We start from the raw sequence: 23,276 nt of genomic DNA, 5'->3' as shown, positions 1-23,276 counted from the left end.
TTTATTCTTGGGACAGAGAGAGACAGAGCATGAACGGGGGAGGGGCAGAGAGAGAGGGAGACACAGAATCGGAAACAGGCTCCAGGCTCTGAGCCATCAGCCCAGAGCCTGACGCGGGGCTCAAACTCACGGACCGCGAGATCAGTGACCTGGCTGAAGTCGGACGCTTAACCGACTGCGCCACCCAGGTGCCCCTGATCTCCTTTTTAAACAGTGGATGGATAACTACATGTGTATCAGTATCTATTTAGGTTTGACCCATATAAAATTGCAGATATTTGAAATTTGACTTTTTTTTAAACCTACACAAGTAGCAGTTTCAGATGGCTCCACGTAATACTTGTGTTTGTTAAACAACTTTGGAGCTCTAGCTTAGTGACTGAATAGAGATGTGACTCATAAAAGCATGTAAGAGAGTTGAATGTAGAATCCTGGTTTCCTGATTTCCAGTACTATATATATATACACATATATATATATATATGTATATATATATACATATATATGTATATATGTGTATGTATATATATGTATATGTATATATATGTATGTATATATTTATTTATTTATTTACTAGAATACTAGTTTGAGCCGCAGAATGCTAAATCCTTTTGGAACTAAAAATGACTCAGTATAAGACATGGTTCTTGCCTTCAAAGAGTCAGAATGTACACAGCAGTTACTTTGAGAGCCGTGTAAGATGGTGTATAATCAGATGCTGGAATGTGTGGCACAGGAGGAGTGCAGGGTGGGAGGCCTCTGACTCTTCAGAGGCCAAAGTATCCTTTTCTGCAGTTGGTGGTGGTAGGTGGTTTCTGTGGTGCATTGGATTGGAGTTTGATGATTCCATTGAATTTAAATGATCTCTTCTTTTGAAGAATCTGTGAAATGTTTGGGGAATACTTCATTGTGCATAGGCAAGGTATACATTGCCTATTTAACTGTTTTTTTTTTTTTTTTAAGCAAAACTTATTTTTGTTGCTGCATGGCCTATATAGTGTCCATTGAATTCTCATGGGCTGTCCTGTAGCCTGCTTATGACACTTGCAACTGCTGATGAAGGTGGCATTTAACTACTTTGCATAATCACCAGGAAATGGGGAGGATGCCCGTGAGAAATGAGATGGTGTATAATTATATGGTTACTTTTGACACACCTTGTACATTTGATTACTGAGTTTGTGTTTCCAAATAGGTGAGATTCTCTGTGTTTGGGGCTGGTTCACAGGATCATGTGTAATTTTTTCCCTGAGTGTTGCAAAGATGACTTTACCTAGGAAAGAAATGTCCCAGTATTGAAAATGCTACCATGAAATCTTTTTAAGGGACAACATGATGTACCTAATATATAATTGTGGGTTAATGATGCTAAACCAATTTGTGATCGAATTGGGGTGGTTTTCTGCTAGCAGCTCAGATTTTAATTCAACAGAATTAACTTTTTAATAGTGAAGGATACATTGACTTACTACGGAATAATCTAAGTTGAGAGTGTTTTGGCGGGGAGAGAGTGTTGGAAATTATTTTGACGTAATGTTGAAATGTATTTTTAGTTGATTCATTTTCTGGAACATTGATGCTTGTTGATCCTTTAGACCAGCTTGCAGAGTTTTTGTTTTTTGCTAGAAGGATGTTATGTGATAGAAAACTGTCCTGAAAATCTAGGCTCTTAGAAGGCTTTTGGTGTAATGAAGTAGGATGCAAATCTGTGATTATTACTCTCCAGTGCTTTAAGTTCAAGTCCCTGCTCATTTAATAGAAACTCTTTTTGTTATTGTTCATTTTCAAAAGCAGTGTATAGACTATAGCCTCTCTTCCCTACTCCATTCCGCTTTCATATGTTCCCAGAATTCTCTGCTTCAGCCCTTAACTGGGGTGGCAGGGTGGGAGGGGGAGGGCTAGCAGGTGGGCAGTTATATCTGTACCTTGTTGACTTATATTCATTTTTAGGTCTATTTCAAGATGTGTCAATAAAATGCATGCTACTCTAGTTTATGAGTTTATTTTCAATTAAGCAGGTATTTGTTGAGCAACCGCTGTATGTGGATGCAAGGTGCTGGAGGATAAAATGCGGAACAAGACTCAGGGAGGAAGTTTGAAAAAGCATGAATAAACACAGGCAGATGCATGCCGCATTTGTAGATCTTAGTGACTGCCAACCTTTTAAACTTGAGACCCTCAGGAAGACATGGGAAGCCACTACACACACTCCTATATGTATAGTTTCATGAACCCTAAACTTTTAAGAGATAATACCTAACCCATGCTACATGTTTACCTACAGCTGTTTTTTCTATTTTATTAAAAAATGTTTGTTCTGATTCGCAAAACTGATTTCATGATTTAATTGATCCAATGAAAGGTGGTTGCCTGCAGTCAGAAAGCCAGCTGCCCAACTGGTGGCTGGAGCAGCTGAAATGGAGAGAATATAGAGTGACACAGTGGGAGATGACATTCAGTAATTACTTTGGTTCCTGAAAACTACTCTTATTTTCTGTCCCTTAGTCCTTAAGGTAGCATATTTAACTTTCTTCTTCATTTGTTGCCGTTTAATTTACTGTCTTCAATAAATGAGTCATTTTCTTAGCTGTTACTGTAAACATGAGATTCCTTTGAATTCTTGGCTAGTGTGTCAACCAGTAGCCTTACTTTAAAAATCTTAATTTGAAATAGATTTTTATGGGTAATGAAATACGCTTTATTGTAAGCATTAATTTTAGTCTAAGATGTTTTACAAGTTCCTGTATTGGAGACCAGTGACTATCAGATTTTTTAAAAATCATAGTATCGGAATGAACAGAGTTGGCCAGCAAGCATGGGGAAGTTTAGTCATGGTATTCGTTAGATCAGAATTACCTGTATGTTCTATTGGGAATTTTTGAATGTTACAGACATCTACTTTGGCCAGCCATCCTCTTCTTCTGTTACTGTTCTAGCATTGTATTAGCTGTAAAAATGGAAAAAGACTTTTTCTGGTGACAGCAACAGTAGGAAGTTTTATTAAACATCATTTTTGCCACTAACAGTATGCCATGTTTTGAATGGAATGGAAGACTGTAATGGTTCTCTGCCTTCGAGGACAGGCAACAAGTAGATTGGTATTTGCCTCTTGTGTAATTGGAATACGGAGAATGAAGAGGGTGCTAATGCGCATTTTATGTCAGGGAAATTAGAAAACGAATGTGAACAGTTGTTTTTCACTTTTTTTTTTCTGTCTCATTGCTCTCCTCCTTAGCTCAGATAATATTGTGGCCTGAGATATTTATTTGGTTTCCTCATAAAAGCTTGAATTCTACAAATTGTAAGAAATAGCTGTTTTTAAGTTGGTTGCTAATAGAAGAATCTTTAAGTGTTATGAGTAAAAAAGTAATATCAAAGTCCTCATTTTAATTTTATAATTATTTTCCAGCATTAATAAGGAACACTATCAAATAGTATTATTCATATGTATAAGACAGTGTGCCTACAAAAGCAGAGTTTTTTTTTTTCAACGTTTATTTATTTTTGGGACAGAGAGAGACAGAGCATGAACGGGGGAGGGGCAGAGAGAGAGGGAGACACAGAATCGGAAACAGGCTCCAGGCTCTGAGCCATCAGCCCAGAGCCCGACGCGGGGCTCGAACTCACGGACTGCGAGATCGTGACCTGGCTGAAGTCGGACGCTTAACCGACTGCGCCACCCAGGCGCCCCCAAAAGCAGAGTTTACAATGCAGAATCTTCTTTTCCTAAAAATACAGTGAAATGTGTACTAAGTGTTCACACTTGATATTCCTTCCAGGATCCAAGGATTCTGTAGCTACAATGTTGTCAAGACTTTTCCGAATGCATGGCCTTTTTGTGGCCTCCCATCCCTGGGAAGTCATAGTGGGGACGGTGACACTGACCATCTGTATGATGTCCATGAACATGTTTACTGGTAACGATAAGATCTGTGGTTGGAATTATGAGTGTCCCAAGTTTGAAGAGGTTTGTGAAATTAATTTGATACTGACTAAATTACACTTTCAGTTTCTAAAGAGCATTTCCTCTTAAGAGATCATATAATCAAAAAAGTTCCAAGTAAAATTTTTATCTTAGTGTTCATGAACTTATCTCAAATTTCCATTTACTTACAGTGTTTGGAAACACACTGGAAATAACCTTTCTTCATGCCTTTTCTGCATAAAATGAGTGTAATTGACTTTACTTGAGAAAATAATAGCTTAAAGTGATTAACGGAGAAAAATGATGGGCTTTAAACAGTGGATTGTTGAAAAACTGTATTTAATTTTTGATATACATATTTAATATTTTTTATTTGACTTGTATTGTGCCTGTATGTATATTATTGTGACAAATATATAAACTAATGATGCATACAAAATAAAAATTCTTACATATCATTGCTTGTTTTAAAAAGTAAAACTGTTGGGATTTTTTTTTTCTTGTGTCTTCCAACAGGATGTTTTAAGCAGTGACATCATAATTCTGACGATAACACGATGCATAGCGATCCTGTATATTTACTTCCAGTTCCAGAATTTACGTCAACTTGGATCAAAATATATTTTGGGTAATCATTTTATACATTCAACTTCTTTGTGCTATCAAATTTTTGTTTTCCTATAGAAATACATATTTTTGTTCAAATCCTGTATATGGAAACCTGTATATTGCTTAAAGTGCTGCTGCATAAATTCAGTGGTTTCCTTATTGGGAATAAATATTCTGATAGTTGAGATCTTAATAATCTGGAGAATATAATATTTCTTTCAGAATATTGTATGGGATTATGTTATTTTTATAATAAAGGATGATTTTTTTTCTCAGTTTGAGTTTTGTCATTTTAGGTATTGCTGGCCTCTTCACGATTTTCTCAAGTTTCGTATTCAGTACGGTTGTCATTCATTTCTTGGATAAAGAATTGACAGGCTTGAAGTAAGTATTTAAAGCATAAATATACTTTTTTTTCCAAGAAACAATGTTAACAATTTTTCTTCTCCAAGTTATAAAGTATTATATACATTTTCAAAAATTTATAGAAAATATGGGGAAAATTTTCATGTAGTCATTTAGCTAATGATAACACCTTTTGGTATTTATCCTTTCCTACCTGTTTTTACACTTATACAAAAATTCTGAGATCACACTGTATATATTGCTTTGTAACTTCTTTGTGCCTAATGATAGTTTATCAACATCTTTGCTTGCCCTTAGTGCTAAACTAAATTATTTCTGAGGAGTTTCTCGTATCCCCCTATGTGAATATATTGTAGGTCATTTACTAAACCCTCTAGGATTCGATTCTTAGTTTATTTAATTTCCTCTATTAATAACACTATGGTGAATGTCTTTGTGGATAAATTTGTGTTCATATTTATTTTCAGAATATATTCCTAGGTGTGAGACAGTGGCTGTGTAAATTTTTAGGGCTTTTGAGTGCTGTTATTGCCAACTTTCTCTCCAGAAAGCTTGTTAAGTTTATCCTCCCATAAGTAGTGACCAAGTAAAAGAAATTACATGCATTTCACTTCTTTTCCCCATGTGAATTCAAGGAAACATTTTTTATCTAGGATGTTATTTTGCTATAAAATTATCAAAAGGTGTTTCTATGAAAATATATTGACATTTTTAACTTTACAAATAGTTTTTAATTTTGTTTGTTTATTTATTTTGAGAGAGATGGGGGGTGGGGAGACAGAGAGAGAAGGAGAGAGAATCCCAAGCAGGCTATGTGCTGTCAGCACAGAGCCTGATGTGAGGTTTGATCCCACAAACTGAGAGATCATGACCTGAGCAGAAAGCAAGACTTGGATGCTTAACCAAATGAGCCACCCAAGCACCTCAACGTTACAAATAGTTTTAACAAATATTTTTGAGCAGCGAGTATGTTTAGCTTTGAGGATGTCACAGGGGAGTGAGTATAAGGTATACCTTATGGACTACAAAAAGGTACCTATACTAAAGAATCATACAGTGTATGGGGCAGGGGTTTTGTCTTAGAAAGCATTTTTAAGCTACATTTTTTCATCTGATGAATGTACTTGATCATCTTGATTTTTTTGCAGTGAAGCTTTGCCCTTTTTCCTACTTTTGATTGACCTTTCCAGAGCAAGTGCACTAGCAAAGTTTGCCCTCAGTTCCAACTCACAGGTAAGTATTATTTTTAAGACACAGATGTCAATATTGTTCTTTTTTTCAGTTTGTTTACATTATTAGGGCAGATTAATAGCTTCTTCACAGTTGAAGATTCACGAATTGCCCACAGTTTTAATTGTCAGGTCTTAAGACTGGTCTTTTTGGGTACCTAATAACTCAGTTATAATTGCAAAACTTCTGGAATTTGGGATCTCCATTTTCGTATTTGAAGATTTCAGAAATTAAGGTAATAAGACTTTTGGATAAGTAAGAGTGTTCCCCAGTGAAACCTATCAGAGAATAGGACAGGATGTAATAGAAGAGAGTCTGAGGGTAGATTGATTTCTAAAATTTTGGCATTACCACTTGCATTTTTTTCCATCTAAAGTTTGATCTTGGTGTTCATTAGTCACTGTAAAGAACCTAACATTTTCAGTAATCTTGCATCAGAGTATCTGAGTATAAAGTAGCTTGCCATTCTGCCTTGATTATGTATTTGATAACTGCCTCGAATACTTGAACATGTTGACAAGAGTATGATTTAGGTTTCATAGTATTAAGGTCTTAAAAAATTTGCAATTAAGAACTGTCAATTGTAGCCAATATAAAATGTTGTAGTGTTTCATTATGTGGTATTTAGATGGCAGGATTGACGCACCACCTCAAAGGAATCCTCCCAAGAAGTATCTCACTCGGTGGAAAGGGAAAGCAGGGCCCTGGATATGACTTTTTTTAATCCTTTGCACCTGCAATGCCTGTTAGTGGTATTATATTGTTTATTTTACTCTTTGTATAGCACATTCGCTTTTAACAGAGGCCTTAGGATGCTCTCTGACTTTTTCCAAAGTTATTTTGAACCTTACCCTCATTGATATGTACGGTCTGTGTTTTAGGATGAAGTGCGGGAAAATATCGCTCGTGGAATGGCAATTTTAGGTCCCACGTTCACCCTTGATGCCCTTGTAGAATGTCTTGTGATTGGAGTTGGAACCATGTCAGGTTTGTAAGAGATTTTTAATGTTTTTTAAACTAAGTTTGTAGATGAAGGGAAAAAAGAACGTCTGAGATTACATTGGTTATTCTTTTTTCTTAAAAAAATTTTTTTTGTTGTTTATTTTGAGAGAGAGAGAGAGAAAGTGTGTGCATGCAAGTGGTGGAGGGTTAGCGAGAGAAGGGAGAGAGAATCCCAAGCAGGCTCTGAGTTGTCAGTGCAGAGCTCAACTTGGTGTTGATCCCATGAACCATGAGATCATGACCTGAGCTGAATCCAAGAGTCGGAACCTAACTGACTGAGCCAGCCAGGTATCCCTGCATTGGTTATTCTTAAGTTCTGACTTTTAAAAGTGTAACATTATTCTTAAAAGGTTTTAACTGAATGAATGTGTGGATTTATCTGACCTTAATGTCTGACTGCTTTTGTGAAAACTTAGTAGCAGGTTAGTGATACTTAGTTTTCACGATTGCTACCTTCTGTTTCTGTACTCCACCCTTTTGCTGATTTTGTGTTTATTTTTTTGCTTAGTTTTTAATCAAGATTGTATTCTACGCTTCATCTTAGCCAAAAGGCCGAGAAGCAATAACCAAGATTGTATTCTAAGGCTCATCTGGGGCACCTTCCAGTGCACCTGCCCAGACTAAGTTAGTGATTTGGTTCCTTGTGGGTTTTGTTTTTGTTGGTTTTTTGTTTTTTGTTTTTTTGGTTCTTTGTGTTTTTATTGTCCTGTAGGAGACAGTGCAAGCGTCAGAAGTGGGCCACATGTAAGTTAGGTCCACCTAATAGGCTGGTTGGCAAGATTTAATCAGATGGTATGCAGTACATCTTACCGAGTACCTAGCATTGATCTCAACACGTTTCTTAATCCTTAATTAGATAGTAGAGAATTAGATGTTAAATATCAAACACAGGACGGAAGTTGTGGCCTGGCCTGGCCTGGAAATTTGCCAGAGTGAATGTATCATGCTTTTGTTGTGAAAATTTCCTAATCATTAAAACTAGACTTTATGGCTTCCTCAGGGAACTACCCTTAGTAATGACAGTTGCAGCCTATTTCCTGGTGCCTGAGTGCCCTGGATAAGGGGCTTCATTCTTCACAGGTAAATTATCTAGCTTTTATGAACACAGTTGGTTGTCGTTACTTTTTTAGTCGAGGGCTCATCACTTGGTAGTATGTTAAATACATGTTTCTTCTTTCTGAGGGTAAATTTATTATTTATTGTTTTTTAATCTGTCATTCAACATTTAGCAAGGAAGGTATTTTTAAAAAATATTTTTTGTATGTTTAAAAAAAATGTTTTTAATGTTTATTTTTATTTTTGAGAGAGACAGAGTGCGAGTGGGGGAGAGGCAGAGAGAGAGAGGGAGACACAGAACCCGAAGTGGGCTTCAGGTTCTGAGCTGTCAGCACAGAGCCCAATGCGGGGCCTGAACCCACAAGCCAGGAGATCAACATCCGACTCTGGCTCAGGTCATGATCTCGCACCTTGTGGGTTTAGGCCCTGCGTTGGGCTCTGTGCTGACAGCTCAGAGCCGGGAGCCTTCTTTGGATTCTGTGTCTCCATCTCTGCTTCTCCTCTGCTCACACTCTGTCTCTCTCTAAAATAAATAAAGAATAAAAACATTTTTTTAAAATAAAACAAAAAAGTACTTAAAAATCCAATATGTGTTTTTGTTCTATTATTTAGTCATATGATCTGTTTAGAATTCAAAAATAAAATAGACTGTTGAGTTTTTTGTTATTCTAGTTAGCAGTTTTATAGGAAGAGGGAATGATTTTTTTATTTACATTTCAAAACATTTTTATATTTAATATGAATGACATCAGAAATATGTGTTATATTCAAGTTTATTTGTAAAGTTGAGGGACTAGGATTTGGTAATCCAAGGTATTTTTCAACTCTATAATTCTGCTAACCTTCTGTTTGGGACATATACCACGTGATACCTTAAACATTTTGTAATGGAACATTTGTTAATTTTGGATCTTGAGTTGCCTTTTTGCATTATTTAATTTTTCAAACAGATCCATGAAATTCCTCAAAATTATAAGAACAGCAATAGCCACGATAGAGGTTGTACTGAAATTAGAGTTCATTTAGTGCACATAAAGTATTTATTATGATACTGAATCGGGAATGGCATAACTGGCAGTATGTTTTACTTTAATCAAAAGTAAATCAAAAGTAAATCCACAGGTGAATTGCTTTTCTGGCAGAGTGGAATTGGATCCAGACTGTGGGAGGTTGACTCATCAGAGTAGCCTGGCCTTGTTAATCCCTATTTCAAAACTGATTGCTACCTTTTGATAAAAGGGGATTATCATATGTAAATTAAATACAATGACTGTGCCTGGCATTGTGGTGTTGGAGACCTGGGAGGAGACAAGTTCTTTTCCTGAGAGGGAGTTATTCCTGTTCTAATGCTTGGTATCACCTTGGAGTTCCTCATTTCTTTTTCCAGTAGATAGGAAAGAGTTTAATATGCTAATGTTTTCTTGTATTTGTCTACCTAGAGGAAAGGTCCCTGTGATGTATGTAGCATCAAAAATATAGGTACTTTACTAATTATACATTTAATTTTTCTCTAACCAGGGGTGCGTCAACTTGAGATTATGTGCTGCTTTGGCTGCATGTCAGTTCTTGCCAACTACTTTGTGTTCATGACTTTCTTCCCAGCTTGCGTTTCCTTGGTTTTAGAGGTAAGAGCTGTTCTTACGGCATTAGTAGAAGAGTAACGTTTCTCATCAAATCTGTTCACTTAAATAAAATCAGTACCTTCTAACGTAACACTGGTTTACTTTGTAGCTTTCTCGGGAAAGCCGTGAGGGTCGTCCGATTTGGCAGCTGAGCCATTTTGCTCGAGTTTTAGAAGAAGAAGAAAATAAGCCAAATCCTGTTACTCAGAGAGTTAAGATGATTATGGTAATTTCATAGTTTTCTTTTCCCTTCTGTATTTTCAGTTCCAGTGTTCCATATGTTCTGTTCATATGTTGTGCTTTTTGATTTTTTTTCTCCTTCCTGTTATCTTTCTACATTTTTTGTCTCTTTCATTGATGTTCCTCTTTCTTTTTTTTTCTTGTCTCTCATTTCTTTGAGGCTCCTAGTGTCTCTCCCCTAAACAGATGTTTCAGATTCCTTTGCTTTATTTCTCTTTGCAAACCTGTTTTTTTGCAACGTTTTCAGTAGTTTAGTAGGCCACTACTTTAGTCCCAGAGCAAGTGCAGGGCTTTCTTTTCATGCTGAGGGGAGACCATGAAAGATGGTGCCTGGCTATCCAGTTGCTAAGGATGAGAAGTTTAGGTGGCATTGATATGCAGAGGATATTGTAATTTATAACATTTTATTTCAGTCTCTAGGCTTGGTTCTTGTTCATGCGCACAGTCGCTGGATAGCTGATCCTTCGCCTCAAAATAGTACGGCAGAAAATTCTAAGGTTTCTTTAGGATTGGATGAAAGTGTGTCCAAGAGAATTGAACCAAGTGTTTCCCTCTGGCAGTTTTATCTCTCTAAGTAAGTTACCTGAGACCTGCTTTGTTGTGTATTAATCATAGTAGTCTGGTTACTAAAAGTTTAGGTTGTACCATTTTAATTTCTGAATAATAACTTTTTAATTTCCTTTCTTTTATTTAGAATGATCAGCATGGATATTGAACAAGTTATTACCCTTAGTTTAGCTCTCCTTCTGGCTGTCAAGTACATCTTCTTTGAACAAGCTGAGACAGAATCTACACTCTCATTAAAAAACCCTATCACATCTCCTGTAGTGACCCCCAAAAAATTCCCAGATGATTGTTGTAGACGTGAACCTATACTGGTCAGAAATAGCCAGAAATTCCATGCAGTGGAGGAAGAGACCAGGATAAACAGAGAAAGAAAAGGTGATTTCTTGTTCTCTTTATTTTCCATTTTTCCAATACTGATTTGTTCAGAAGCTGAGTTCCTTTTAAAATGTATGTTCACTATTGTGAGATTTCGTTTGGTTTCTTGAACAGTTGAGGTCATAAAACCTTTAGTGGCAGAAACTGACACCTCCAGCAGAGCTACATTTGTGGTTGGTAACTCTTCCTTACTTGATACTTCACTGGAACTAGAGGCACAGGAACCTGACATTGAACTTCCCATCGAGCCTCGGCCTAATGAAGAATGTCTACAGATACTTGGGAATGCAGAGGTGAGGAAAATAAAGTTAAATCAAGCTTTGTATCTTTTTGCTTTTTTTAAGAAAGGAAGGAAGGAAGTTCTTGCTACTGAGTACTTAAGTTCTGGGCACCGTGTTACATGGTTTGCAGGTAGTGGTCTTTTTTATTCCCCACAACTTTGTGAGATAGTTGGAATTACCTCCATTTTTCAGATGAGAATGAGAAAGAGAAAGCTGAGGCTCCAGGAGGCGTATTTCCCAAAGTAATACATTATTTAGGAAATGGAAAAGCAGAGATCAAGAGTCCAAGATTTACTGACTCAAGAGACAGTGCTCTTTACCCTTTACTACCGTTTGCCAGAGAGATGAGCCACTACTCTATTCTCATGTGTGTTGGGGCCTAGAAAAGGTTTCATTCAAAAACGAGCTTCAAAGACAGAAGAAAAGTTTTTTGTTTTGTTTTCTTTTTGGTTTGCTTTTTAATAAGCTTCATGCTCACCAGACGCTTGTTTTCCTTTCTGACTCTGAGGGGGTATTCTGCCTACACGGCCATAGGAGTTAATTCATGCTTTAGTGTGACTTTGTGTTCCATCCATATCTGCTTAATCATTCCTAATTTATGTGCACATGAGTGAGAGTAGCATCATGTTTGTTTTTCTTTCACTTTCCCTCATTGCTATTAACATGTGTGCCAATTTTTCAACTGTTTTGCTGTATACAGAGTTACCAAAACTTAGAGGGTGGCCATCAGAATCTTAATTGTGGTTTTGTTTTGTTTTTCTATGAACTTCCCTTGCAAAATTTGGTGTTTTGGTTTTACATTTGTTTAGGGCCACATTTTTATAGAGAATTTGCTTTCATTTTGATATTCTTATTTCCATTCAAATCATCTTTAGAACTCCAAAGTTCTTTGGGTTCTCCTTTACTGAGCATTGTTTGTATTAAATGGTGTATTTGTTATGAAGAATACGAAGTGCACTTCAAATTTTTTGTCATCCCCCTCCCACAACTCCTTCCCATTTTTTTTTTTCATTTCTTTAGAAAGGTGCAAAATTCCTTAGTGATGCTGAGATCATCCAATTAGTTAATGCTAAGCATATCCCAGCTTACAAGTTGGAAACTCTGATGGAAACCCATGAACGAGGTGTATCTATTCGCCGACAGTTACTGTCCAGAAAACTTCCAGAGCCTTCTTCTCTCCAGTATCTACCTTACAGGAACTATAATTACTCCTTGGTATGTTTTCTTGATTTGAGAAAGTTTGCTTTTGTAGCTTTTTAGTCTTGTAGCTTTAGTCTTCAGCTTTTTAGTCTTTTCTTTTTTTGTTTTTTAATTTTTTTTTAATGTTTATTTCTGAGAGAGGGAGAGAGAGCACAAGCAGGGGAGGGGCAGAGAGAGAGGGAGACAGAATTGGAAATGGGCTCCAGGCTCTGGGCTGTCAGCACAGAGCCCGACGCAGGGCTCGAACTCACAAACCGTGAGATCATGACCTGAGCCAAAGTCGGACGCTTAACCAACTGAGCCACCCAGGCGCCCCTAGTCTTTTTCTTGACTAGTCTTTTGTATGTACATAATTTTATAAAACATTTGTTTAATCACTTCACTGTAATTTTGTATTCTGCTTATGATTATAGGTCCTAGAAATTCAAAATATTTTTCCTGTTGTTTATAGTCATTGTCAATGACTTTTGTACTTTTAAATACTTACAAGGAGTAGATAAAAATGTTGAAAAATAAAGGGTTATGTTTGAAAACAGTTTTGGATGAGAAGGGCTGTGTATTTGTGATAGCAATTTTCACTCAGTACCTGACTTCCCCTTTTAGGTGATGGGAACTTGTTGTGAGAATGTTATTGGATATATGCCCATCCCTGTTGGGGTGGCAGGACCTCTGTGCTTGGATGGAAAAGAATACCAGGTGCCGATGGCGACAACAGAAGGTTGTCTTGTGGCCAGCACTAACAGAGGCTGCAGAGCAATAGGTGTAAGTAGGCATTTCTGTATTTGCCTGTTTTAAGATATGCACTAGGCCAGGCAATGAGAAGAGATCTGGGGCCAAGCAGAAGTGTTTTCAGGATTAACGTGCTTCCGTAACGTCCTCTGCATAGCTTGGTGGAGGTGCCAGCAGCCGAATCCTTGCAGATGGGATGACCCGTGGCCCAGTGGTGCGTCTCCCCCGTGCTTGTGACTCCGCAGAGGTGAAGGCCTGGCTGGAGACACCTGAAGGGTTCACAGTGATAAAGGAGGCTTTTGACAGTACCAGCAGGTGTGTGTGGGGTTTGTATATGCATTTATGTTTATTTCAGAGCTGGTGTCGTCATCTGTGATCGCTAAACATAACTGTCGACATACTGCCTGCTTCGGGTGACATACCAAAATCTGAACTTTAAGTCCATTTATTCAAAATGAGTAATATTTATCCTTGGGGCAGAATGTTGGTCCAAATGAATACCTCCAGAGGAGTAAATAGGGAAAAATAGTATGATCTAGTAAGTTTGTGTGTTGGTTTTATAAGACTCAGGTTTTGTTTTTTGGGTTTTTGGTTTATTTAGTTTTTTGTTTTTTTTGTTTTTTTGATGTGTATTCATTTTTGAGAGAGAGAGAGACAGAGGGTGAGTCATTTTTGACAGAGAGAGAGAGAGATAGACAGACAGAGGGTGAGCAGGGGAGGGGCAGAAAGAGAGGGAGACACAGAGTCCAAAGCAGGCTCCAGACTCTGACCTGTCAGCACAGGGCCTGATGCGGGGCTCAAATTCACTAGCCATGAGATCATGACCTGAGCTGAAGTTGGACGCTTACCAGATTGAGCCACCCAGGTACCCCTATTTTGGTTTTTTTGTTTCAGTTTTTTTTAATTTTTTTTTTTTTAACATTTATTTATTTTTGAGACAGAGAGAGACAGAGCACGAACGGGGGAGGGGCAGAGAGAGAGGGAGACACAGAATTGGCAGCAGGCTCCAGGCTCTGGGCCATCAGCCCAGAGCCTGACACGGGGCTTGAACTCACGGACCGCAAGATCGTGACCTGAGCGGAAGTCGGACGCTCAACCGACTGAGCCACCCAGGCACCCCTGTTTCAGTTTTTATTTAAATGTTAGTAAGTTAACATATAGTTGTAATATTGGTTTCAGAAGTAGAATTCATTGATTCATCACTTATAATACCCAAGGCTCATCACAAGTGCCCTCCTTAATGCCCACCCCCCACCCACTTCTCTCCATCAGCCCTCAGTTTGTTCTCTATCATAAAGAATCTCTAGGGATTCCTGGGTGGCTCAGTCAGTTAAGTGTCAACTCTGGATTTTGGCTCAGGTCATGATCTCATGGCTTGTGAGATTGAGCCCGAGTTAGGCTCTGTGCCAAATAGCTGGAGTCTGCTTGGGACTCTCTCTCCCTCTCTCTCTGCCTCTCCCCGACTCGTGTGCACATGCACTGTCTCTTTCTCAAAACAAATAATAAACATTAAAAAAGAAAAAGAATGAAACAGTTGAATTAGAAATCTCCATGAGTATTCTCTTATGTGTAAAATCAGCTAAAGTAGATTTTTAAGATAACTTGCATCTTCTTAACAAAATAGAAAACATTCACTTTTGTTTATAGATTTGCACGTTTACAGAAACTTCATATGAGTATGGCTGGTCGCAACCTTTATATCCGTTTCCAGTCCAGGTCAGGTGATGCCATGGGGATGAACATGATTTCAAAGGTGAGCCTAATAGACTATAATAGAGTTTGTAAGACTGAATGCCCCAGGGGAGGGGAACTGGGTGTCAGGGAGGTAAGAGTGGGGAGTAGCCTCACTGTATATGTTCTCCTGTATTTTTGAATTTGGTGCCGTGTGCATATACTAATTCAAAGGGTTCATTGATGGAAAGATTTTTATTGAAAGCTAAATCTTGATTCATGTAACTTATCAGGCATTTATTGGCTCTGATATATTTTTGTATTTGATATGTTTAATTTAGATGGAGTATTATGCATGTTCTGGGCCTACTCAGAAGGGGTGGGAGGATTCTTGGGGTTACTGCTCCTTGGCTTTGTCCTGTAAACTTTGAAAGCTCACCTCTTTTAGAGACCTCAAGACTTGTATTTAAGAGGCCAAGTTCTTGTATGTAGTCCATTTATCTCCTTATAAGAATATTGTGTATGGTTTACATTTTATTCTACTGATGTTTTCTTATTTACAGATACTATTTTTTATTTACAAATATTCACAAATGTAAAATGTTAAAGTCAATTAGGTTAGCAAGATTTATTTTGTAGTTTAACCAGAGAGAGAAGAGGGGGGAATAATGACTAAAAACTTAAGTTTTAAAAGTTGCCAGTAAATAGTATAGTGGTTCCTCAAAAAATTAAAAATAGAATTATGATCCAGCAATTCCACTTCTGGGTATTTACCCAAAAGAGTTGAAAACTAGGTTTCAGAGACTTATTTGTGCCCCTCTGTTCATAGCAGCAGCATTCACAGTAGCAGAGAGGTAGAAACAACCCAAGTGTTCATGGACAGATGAATGGATAAATAAAATGTTGTGTGTACATATAATGAGATATTATTAAACCCTAACAAAATAGGAAATTTTGACATGCTAAATGAACCTTGAGGTTCACTTGCTAAGTTAAATAATCTGGCTAATAAAAAAGACAAATACTATGCGAATTCACACTTGCGAAGTACCTAGATTAGTTAAATGCATAGAGACAGAAAGTGGAAGGGTAGTTGCCAGGGGCTGAGGAGAAAGGGAAATAGGGAGTTGTTTAATGGGTTTGGAGTTTCAATTTTGCAAGACAAAAGAGTTCTGGAGATTGGCTGTACCGACAGTGTGAATGGACTTAACCCTGATGAACTGTACACTTGAAAATAGTTAAGATGGTAACTTCTATGTTATATGTATTTTACCACAGTTGAAACAATTTTTTTAATTGCTAGTTAGTATGTTGGGCTACTGAGATATGGGTTGTTAACTGAATTAATTTCACTTAATTGGAAGTCTTGTTTACAGTTTTGTAAGGTAAATCCCAATGACTTCCCATTAACGACAGGATTTACTTTTATGTCTGACTTCTCTTTGCAGACTTGCTAACTTGGGTTTTTAGGGAACAATTTAATAACTAGAAGAGAGAATTTATTACTTGTTGATCATGGGTTGAGTTACTCACTACCAGTGACATGATGATGAGTATCATATTCTCACTGAATATTTTTTAATTCATTTTTTAATTTTACTATTGTCATTATTTCCCATCTACATCCTGTTCATCCGTGACTATGAAGAACTTTGTTTTCATTCTTAGAAGGAAACATAGGAGTCTTATTTCTTTTCTTTTAATGTTTATTTATTTTTGAGAGAGAGAGACACACACACACATAGTGTAAGCAGGGGAAGAGCCAAGAGAGAGGGAGACACAGAATCTGAAGCAGGCCCCAGGCTCTGAGCTGTCAGTCCAGAGCCTGACGCAGGGCTCAAACTTACAAGAGGTAGATCATGACCTGAGCCAAAGTCGGACACTTAATCCACTGAGCCACCCAGGTGCCCCCATAGGAGTCTATTTCTGACTGAGAAGTTAGTCACTGTGATGGTTAATGAAACTATTATTTTATGCTCACTTCCTTTGAAGTATATTATATTTAGAAATATTGTAGTTATTGTGTTTATAAGTATTAGTATTACTAGATACAAATAAAGCCTCTGATCTATCAATAGCTTTGTACATTTTAATTTTGTTGTGTTGTTGACAGGGCACAGAGAAGGCACTTTCGAAACTTCATGAGTATTTCCCTGAAATGCAGATTCTAGCAGTCAGCGGTAACTATTGTACTGACAAGAAACCTGCAGCTATAAATTGGATAGAGGGAAGAGGGAAGTCTGTGGTTTGTGAAGCTGTCATTCCAGCCAAGGTTGTCAGAGAAGTGAGTGATTGGATGATCATTTTATTTTGTAAATTGGTTTAAAAATTGGGAAAGGAATATTAACATTCTAAGTGAAGTTTAACATATGGACGGACGTGTTATGTTAAAGATGACTGTGGGATCACATCTTGCCCACCTGTGTATGGTATTCACAGGAACAAGCTTTACTGATACTCTTCACTGAGGACAAGGCCTCAGTGGGGCCATATCTAAACTCTGTTGGTTTCCAGAGGACAGAAAGATAGAGCTGGGTAACATGCCCTGAGTCTTCTGGGAGAACATGTAAAATGTGGACAACTCTGTTTGCTAGGTATTAAAGACGACTACGGAAGCTATGATTGAGGTCAACATTAATAAGAATCTGGTGGGCTCTGCCATGGCCGGGAGCATTGGAGGTTACAACGCCCATGCGGCGAACATCGTAACCGCCATCTACATTGCCTGTGGACAGGTGAGGGCTCCAGCCTCTCCTTCTCTTGTCTTGGGTTGTTCTAAGTTGAGAGAAGTTTTATACTTCTCCTTTTTATTTTTTCAGGATGCAGCACAGAATGTTGGTAGTTCAAACTGTATTACTTTGATGGAAGCAAGCGGCCCCACGAATGAAGATCTGTATATCAGCTGCACCATGCCGTCTATAGAAATAGGAACTGTGGGCGGTGGGACCAACCTGCTCCCTCAGCAAGCTTGTTTGCAGGTATGACGCCTCAGCCCCAAAGCCTGGTGACCTCAGGCCAGTTCTGACTTGCTGGGATTCTCTGTTTCTGCCTGACATCCCATGTCACTCAGCTGTATTTTAGCTGGTCTTGTCATTCTTTTGCTTCTCACCAGCCTAACCCATTGTGTCGAAGCAAGCATGTTGAGACGTGTGCTTAGTAAGATGAGAAGGTAGATTAAGAGAGTAAATGAATGTTCATCTATTCTGATTAAGTGCCCTGCAGACCAGGCTGTGGATGTTATGTTAACTATGGTGCATGTTATTGTGAGTACTAGCTGTCAAATCTTGGAGATTGTATACTTCTGGAATGTGTTCTATTCTGATGCCATTGTAGTTGCCCTTATTTTAGCTGATAGAGAAGGAAGTTGTTGCCATGAGTTTAAGGGCGAGTCCCGCTGTGTCTCTCCCTGGCTGCAGATGCTAGGTGTTCAAGGAGCATGCAAAGACAACCCTGGGGAAAATGCCCGGCAGCTTGCCAGGATCGTGTGCGGTACAGTAATGGCCGGGGAATTGTCACTGATGGCAGCGTTGGCAGCCGGACATCTTGTCAAAAGTCACATGATTCACAACAGGTAAGACTTACAGATTTACTTAACATGTTTTCCTGTACTTAAAAATGCAGTACAAAAAACCTACTACTCACAGACAATAGTCCTAACTTAAAATTCTGCATTCGTGATATTTTATATTCCTGCTTTGTCTTTTTCTGCCATAGGTCAAAGATAAATTTACAAGACCTCCAAGGAACTGGCACTAAGAACGCTGCTTGAATAGTCTGACAGATCTGAACTGAAACACGGGCATTGGGTTCTAAAGGACTAACATAAAATCTGTGAATTAAAAAGCTCAGTGCGGTGTTATGTTGAGGATGAATAGACATGATCTGTGAGGTGACTGCTTGGTGTTTGGCTCTTTCAGGGATCCTTCTTTCCATGCAGATTTCTCGGATCTGAAAATAGTGTAGTGCTTTATGTGCTGTGCTCTCTGGAAGGAAAGATCTCAACATGGATATCATGCTCTGAACATCACAGATTGTAACCTACAGCTCACTTCTGAAAGAGAATACAAGATGGAAACAAGTGTTTTCTTTTGATGAAATCCATGGAGTTCGTGGTGATCAGTGTGAGATTGACCCTTCTCTCCATCCTCCCCTCCCTCCTGGTTGAAAATGGAGTTTTAAATTATACTGTAGCTGACAAACTGATTTCATAATTAATTTATTGAGTCTGGGTTATAGAACTTCAATAAGAGCTAGGTTTATTTTTTGTAAACTAATAATTCATTTGGTGCTGGTCTCTTTTGATTTCTTTTTGGGTAGCCATTGTGATTCTTCAGAAGGGGACCTACTTTCTTCAAGGGAAGAATTACTCTTATTCCCCAACTACTGAATAATGTGCTAAGCAGTGCTAATAGTTCTCTGTCAAGAAAACAAATCACTGCATTCATCTCTGTAGGCTATTTGTTCAGAGAGGCCTCTTGTCTAAATATAAATGTCTGTCTAGATTGCTAGAACATTTCTTGTAGTGTAAGACTTTAAGAAACAAGAGTTTTGCACTCTTTAAATATACGAGAGCTCTTAATATTGCTTAGACAAAGGGGACTCTCTTTATCAAGAACGTACAAGTCTGACCTCTCAGAGCTCAGAGGTTGGAAAACACAGGCTTGAAAAAAATGCCGTTTCTCTAAGCCAACTTTAATTTCTTAAAAGACTTAAATTTATTTAGCTGAAAAATCTAGGTGGTTTTTTTGTAAAGAACTGTATCAAATCTGTATATGTTGTAATAAAACTTCTTATGCTAGGAGTTTATTGAAAGTGTTCAAGACATAAATAAAAATCAACTTGTGTACTGATAAGACACTCTAAGCTTGGGCCAGAAAACAGAGTTGTTTAATGTTGTCCAGGAAACCCTGGCTTGCCTTTCAAGCCCAGTGAAAGGGAAAGTCAGCTTTCAGAGCCAGTGAAGGTGCCACATGAATGGCCCTGGAGGAGCGTACTTTGTTCCTGTGGCCAGGAGGTTGGTGACCAAAACATTCACACAAGGCTCTTTGGATAGACCCATAAAGGCTCTTTGCTTCCTCAGGGGGTCAGCAGAGTTGTTGAATCTTAACGTTTTTTTAATGTACAAGTTTTGTATAAATAATAAAGAACTCCTTATTTTATATTACATCTAATGTTTCAAGTGTTGGTCTTGGAGAGAGAAGATGGACTCTGAAGAACATTCCAGTAATGCCGTGGCAGCATGGAGAGCCTCTGAGTGATTGTGTCTGCATTACTGTTGTGGAAGATTGACCTTTGCTGTTGTATGTAAAGTTTAAATTGCTTCCGTTGTGACTTGCAGCCAGTGACTTCTTATTTATCCGAACTTTTCATGGAAGTGGCAGTGAAAAGTGTGAGTCTTCATTCTGGTGACTGTAACCAATATTGTCTTGCTAAATGAATGTTTTGTACAATTACTAAATTGTATACATTTTGTTATACTTTTTTCCCAGTTCCAGTAAATTATGAAAAGGAGGTTAATATTGATTAGTGTAAGCAGTAACCTTTTTTTGTTTGGACTGACTGTTGGCCTGAGGCCTGAAAACTTGAAAGTCAGGCCAGAGTGGTAACCTAAATACTCCCACTGGGTGTCCCATGACCATTTATTATTCTTCATCATATGCTCCAATTCCTACAGCATTAATGGCAGGCCAGTGTTGTATGTGCATTACATTACTTTCTTTATACTTAAGAGAGTTTGATTAGTTCAGATTGATCTCCCAGCTGGACCATTTTTGGATATTGGGAATGTGAGGGTTAGTTGAGAGGAATGGGGCATAAAGATTAGGCAGCCAAAACCAAATGGCCACTGTACATTTCAGCTGTATCAGCTGACTGGGGGAGTAGAGTTTAGCAAAGCTGAAGTTGGCCTCTTTCAAGGCTGATTGCCATTTACTTGGAATTGTTGATTGCCCTTCTGCTATAGTTGGAGGTGAAAGGGGAGTATGAATCACTTAAGAACCAAAGCCCAGATGCTAGAAAATCGGTTTGAATTTTTTTCCTGAAAATGACATGTGATCACTTGTAGGGTCAACCCCCTCCAGAGTGAAGCAGGCTGGACAGGTGACCGTGGAGAGTTTTCAGTGCCCTTATCTACTGGGTGATGGATGAGCAGTGAGCTGCATGTGGCAGGACAGGATTTTTTCCTCCTCTTAGGAGAGGATAGAGAATTAAATTCAAAGGAACATCGTAAGAGGACACAGAACAGCAAAACACATCAAATACAAATCCACTGCGTGCAGAAGGTTGAAATAAGGGTGGCAAAGTCATTATAGAATTGTTTTGAAGACTAATATTTTTCAAAAACTATCTCTTACGGATAAGACTTGAATTTATTGATAATGAACTTTGCCCAGTCAGCAAAAATAATGAATGGATAACCTCTACACTGGAAGTCGAGAGAGCATGGCAAATGATTTAGTTTACAATTACATTTGAACAGATTACCTTTTCATTGTGATGTGCATGGAACACGCCACCCTCTTGTTTTCCTTTCCTTCCTGAGCAAGTTTGATGGGAGGCATAGGTACCGGATTGTCACAGAACATGTGAACAGTTCTCAAGCAGCTGCTCCCTAAGGCCAATAGAAGAGCCCTGGGCTAACGGCTGGATTTAGGAGGTAGAGCATGAGAGTGTTCTCATCCAGTGCTTCTCCAACTTGAGTGTGCAGCACACTCACCTGGAGGACTTGTCCGTACAGAGTGCCGGGCCCCACCCCCGGAGTTTCTGATCCCCTTGGTCTGGGGTGGGGCCAGAACATGACAGTTACCTTGCAGCTGCTGCTGCTCTACCAGTCTTGGATTTCAGTATGAGGTACCTGGTATTCCTGTGAACGTGAGAGTGTTAGAATATTGTTTATTCAGAAGCAAACGGTTGGAAAACACCTATGGAGAGACCAAGTGCCAGTCAGTAAGACTTAATTAGAATTAATCTAGAGATTAATTAGTTAACAGAACAACCAACCAACTAGAATGGGTTATTTGGCTTTGGTGTCTCCCCTCCCACCTACCCTGTGACAACCCATCCCCCAACATTAAAGTCTCCACATCTGTAGTTTTAGCAGCCTATTCCCCTCACTGTCCTCATTATTCCCCTTGGTCCCTACTCTCTCTCCCAAAGTTCCCACATAAGAGTAGGGGGGACAAAAAAAAGGCAAACCTACTTTTAAAGAGGTTTGTATCTACCACTATCCACTCACTGGCCTCGCTCACCTACCTTGTAGCCCCAAAGTTTGAAGCCTCGCCTCACCCTCCTTGTGACCCCCCAAGTTTGACTCTTGTAGTTTAACTTCTGGGGATCTCAGGCCTGGAGCAGGATTACTCTTGACTGTTGAGTCAAGAAACTGACTCAACAGACGATTCCATTTGGTTAATTCTGAAGCCAGATGGCAGGGAGCATTTAAAGGAAGAAGGACCTTGTGCCAGCTGCTAACACAGAGCAGCACCTCGTGTGTTTTGTTGAGGAAACTCTCAGCATAAGGAAGTAATCCAGGATAGAAGGGTTGTAGTCATCTAGCCGATGTTGATTATGGAACTCCTTTGCTTTCCTGTCACTTGAAATTTGAAATGGTCAACAGGGCTTAGTAGATGAGGTGGGGGTGGGGGCCAAGGGAGCAATTCTGTCTCAGTCTCCATCCTAAAACCATCTGGGATTGCATGTTAGGAACGTTGGACACAATAAAGCAAATCCAGAGTATTGATCGCCCTAAATGATATGGGACAGAAGAACCTCACTGGCCAGCTCTCTCGTACCCCTTGAAGCTCACAAAAGAGATCAAACAGAGGATTCTCTTCCTCCCTGCCCATTTCACTGTCTGGACTTGGGCTCTAGCCTCAAAAGGCTCTTAAAGTAAAACCATCCCGTTTTAATGCACTGCCTGCCTTAGTCTTTTCTGATCTAGGGTATATATAACCTGTGAGAGATCTACCTCATTCTTAAACTTTATTGCTCTTAAGAGCAAGAGAGAGTCAGTGTGTATGGAGCAGCCCATTCACCTCTGGCCATCTGGATGCTCTCGCCCACATTGTACAACCCTTGGTAAGTAGCAAAAGCTTAAAGTTGGCTTGCTGGTATAGCCTGGATAATTGTAATTTTACATGGGAAGCTCTTGGGGAAATGCTCATCTTTTAACTTGTTTAGGACAGTGCCTACTTCAGCCAGTAGAAAACAAACCTTGAACACCACCAGAAAAGAAATGTTGGGCATACATCGCCAATAAATGTGTATTTCTTGATAAATTATATTGAATTATGTATATCGTCAAATAAAAGACTTGAATGATAAAAATATATATATATATATAGAAATAAAACTGAAGATCTTTTTTTTTTTTTTTTTTTGTATTTTAGTGGTAAATCTTGCCCACAT

At 38.6% G+C, this 23,276-nt stretch overlaps 1 protein-coding gene across 2 annotated transcripts in view; it reads left to right on the top strand.

Moving 5' to 3' along the window:
- Positions 1-23,234, top strand: part of HMGCR (3-hydroxy-3-methylglutaryl-CoA reductase) — a 25,226-nt gene extending 1,992 nt beyond the window's left edge. The window contains exons 2-20 of one of the 2 annotated variants that reach the window (XM_040450683.1): positions 3,780-3,967; positions 4,442-4,553; positions 4,831-4,918; positions 6,049-6,133; positions 7,012-7,117; positions 9,707-9,813; positions 9,920-10,036; positions 10,464-10,624; positions 10,745-10,992; positions 11,107-11,285; positions 12,294-12,488; positions 13,077-13,235; positions 13,360-13,517; positions 14,850-14,955; positions 16,987-17,157; positions 17,468-17,608; positions 17,693-17,851; positions 18,290-18,444; positions 18,588-23,234. In XM_040450683.1, coding sequence (XP_040306617.1) covers positions 3,803-3,967; positions 4,442-4,553; positions 4,831-4,918; positions 6,049-6,133; positions 7,012-7,117; positions 9,707-9,813; positions 9,920-10,036; positions 10,464-10,624; positions 10,745-10,992; positions 11,107-11,285; positions 12,294-12,488; positions 13,077-13,235; positions 13,360-13,517; positions 14,850-14,955; positions 16,987-17,157; positions 17,468-17,608; positions 17,693-17,851; positions 18,290-18,444; positions 18,588-18,642 — 2,667 coding nt within the window. In that variant the 5' untranslated portion in view covers positions 3,780-3,802 and the 3' untranslated portion in view covers positions 18,643-23,234. The remainder of the gene's footprint in view (positions 1-3,779; positions 3,968-4,441; positions 4,554-4,830; positions 4,919-6,048; positions 6,134-7,011; positions 7,118-9,706; positions 9,814-9,919; positions 10,037-10,463; positions 10,625-10,744; positions 10,993-11,106; positions 11,286-12,293; positions 12,489-13,076; positions 13,236-13,359; positions 13,518-14,849; positions 14,956-16,986; positions 17,158-17,467; positions 17,609-17,692; positions 17,852-18,289; positions 18,445-18,587) is intronic. The other variant, XM_040450678.1, reaches the window with a different exon arrangement.
- The last annotated feature ends 42 nt before the right edge of the window (positions 23,235-23,276 follow it).

The sequence above is a fragment of the Herpailurus yagouaroundi genome, unplaced genomic scaffold, assembly GCF_014898765.1.
Source record: "Herpailurus yagouaroundi ecotype Mexico unplaced genomic scaffold, PumYag 29, whole genome shotgun sequence".
Taxonomy (NCBI): domain Eukaryota; kingdom Metazoa; phylum Chordata; class Mammalia; order Carnivora; family Felidae; genus Herpailurus; species Herpailurus yagouaroundi.
This window is presented reverse-complemented; position numbering and strand designations above follow the sequence as displayed.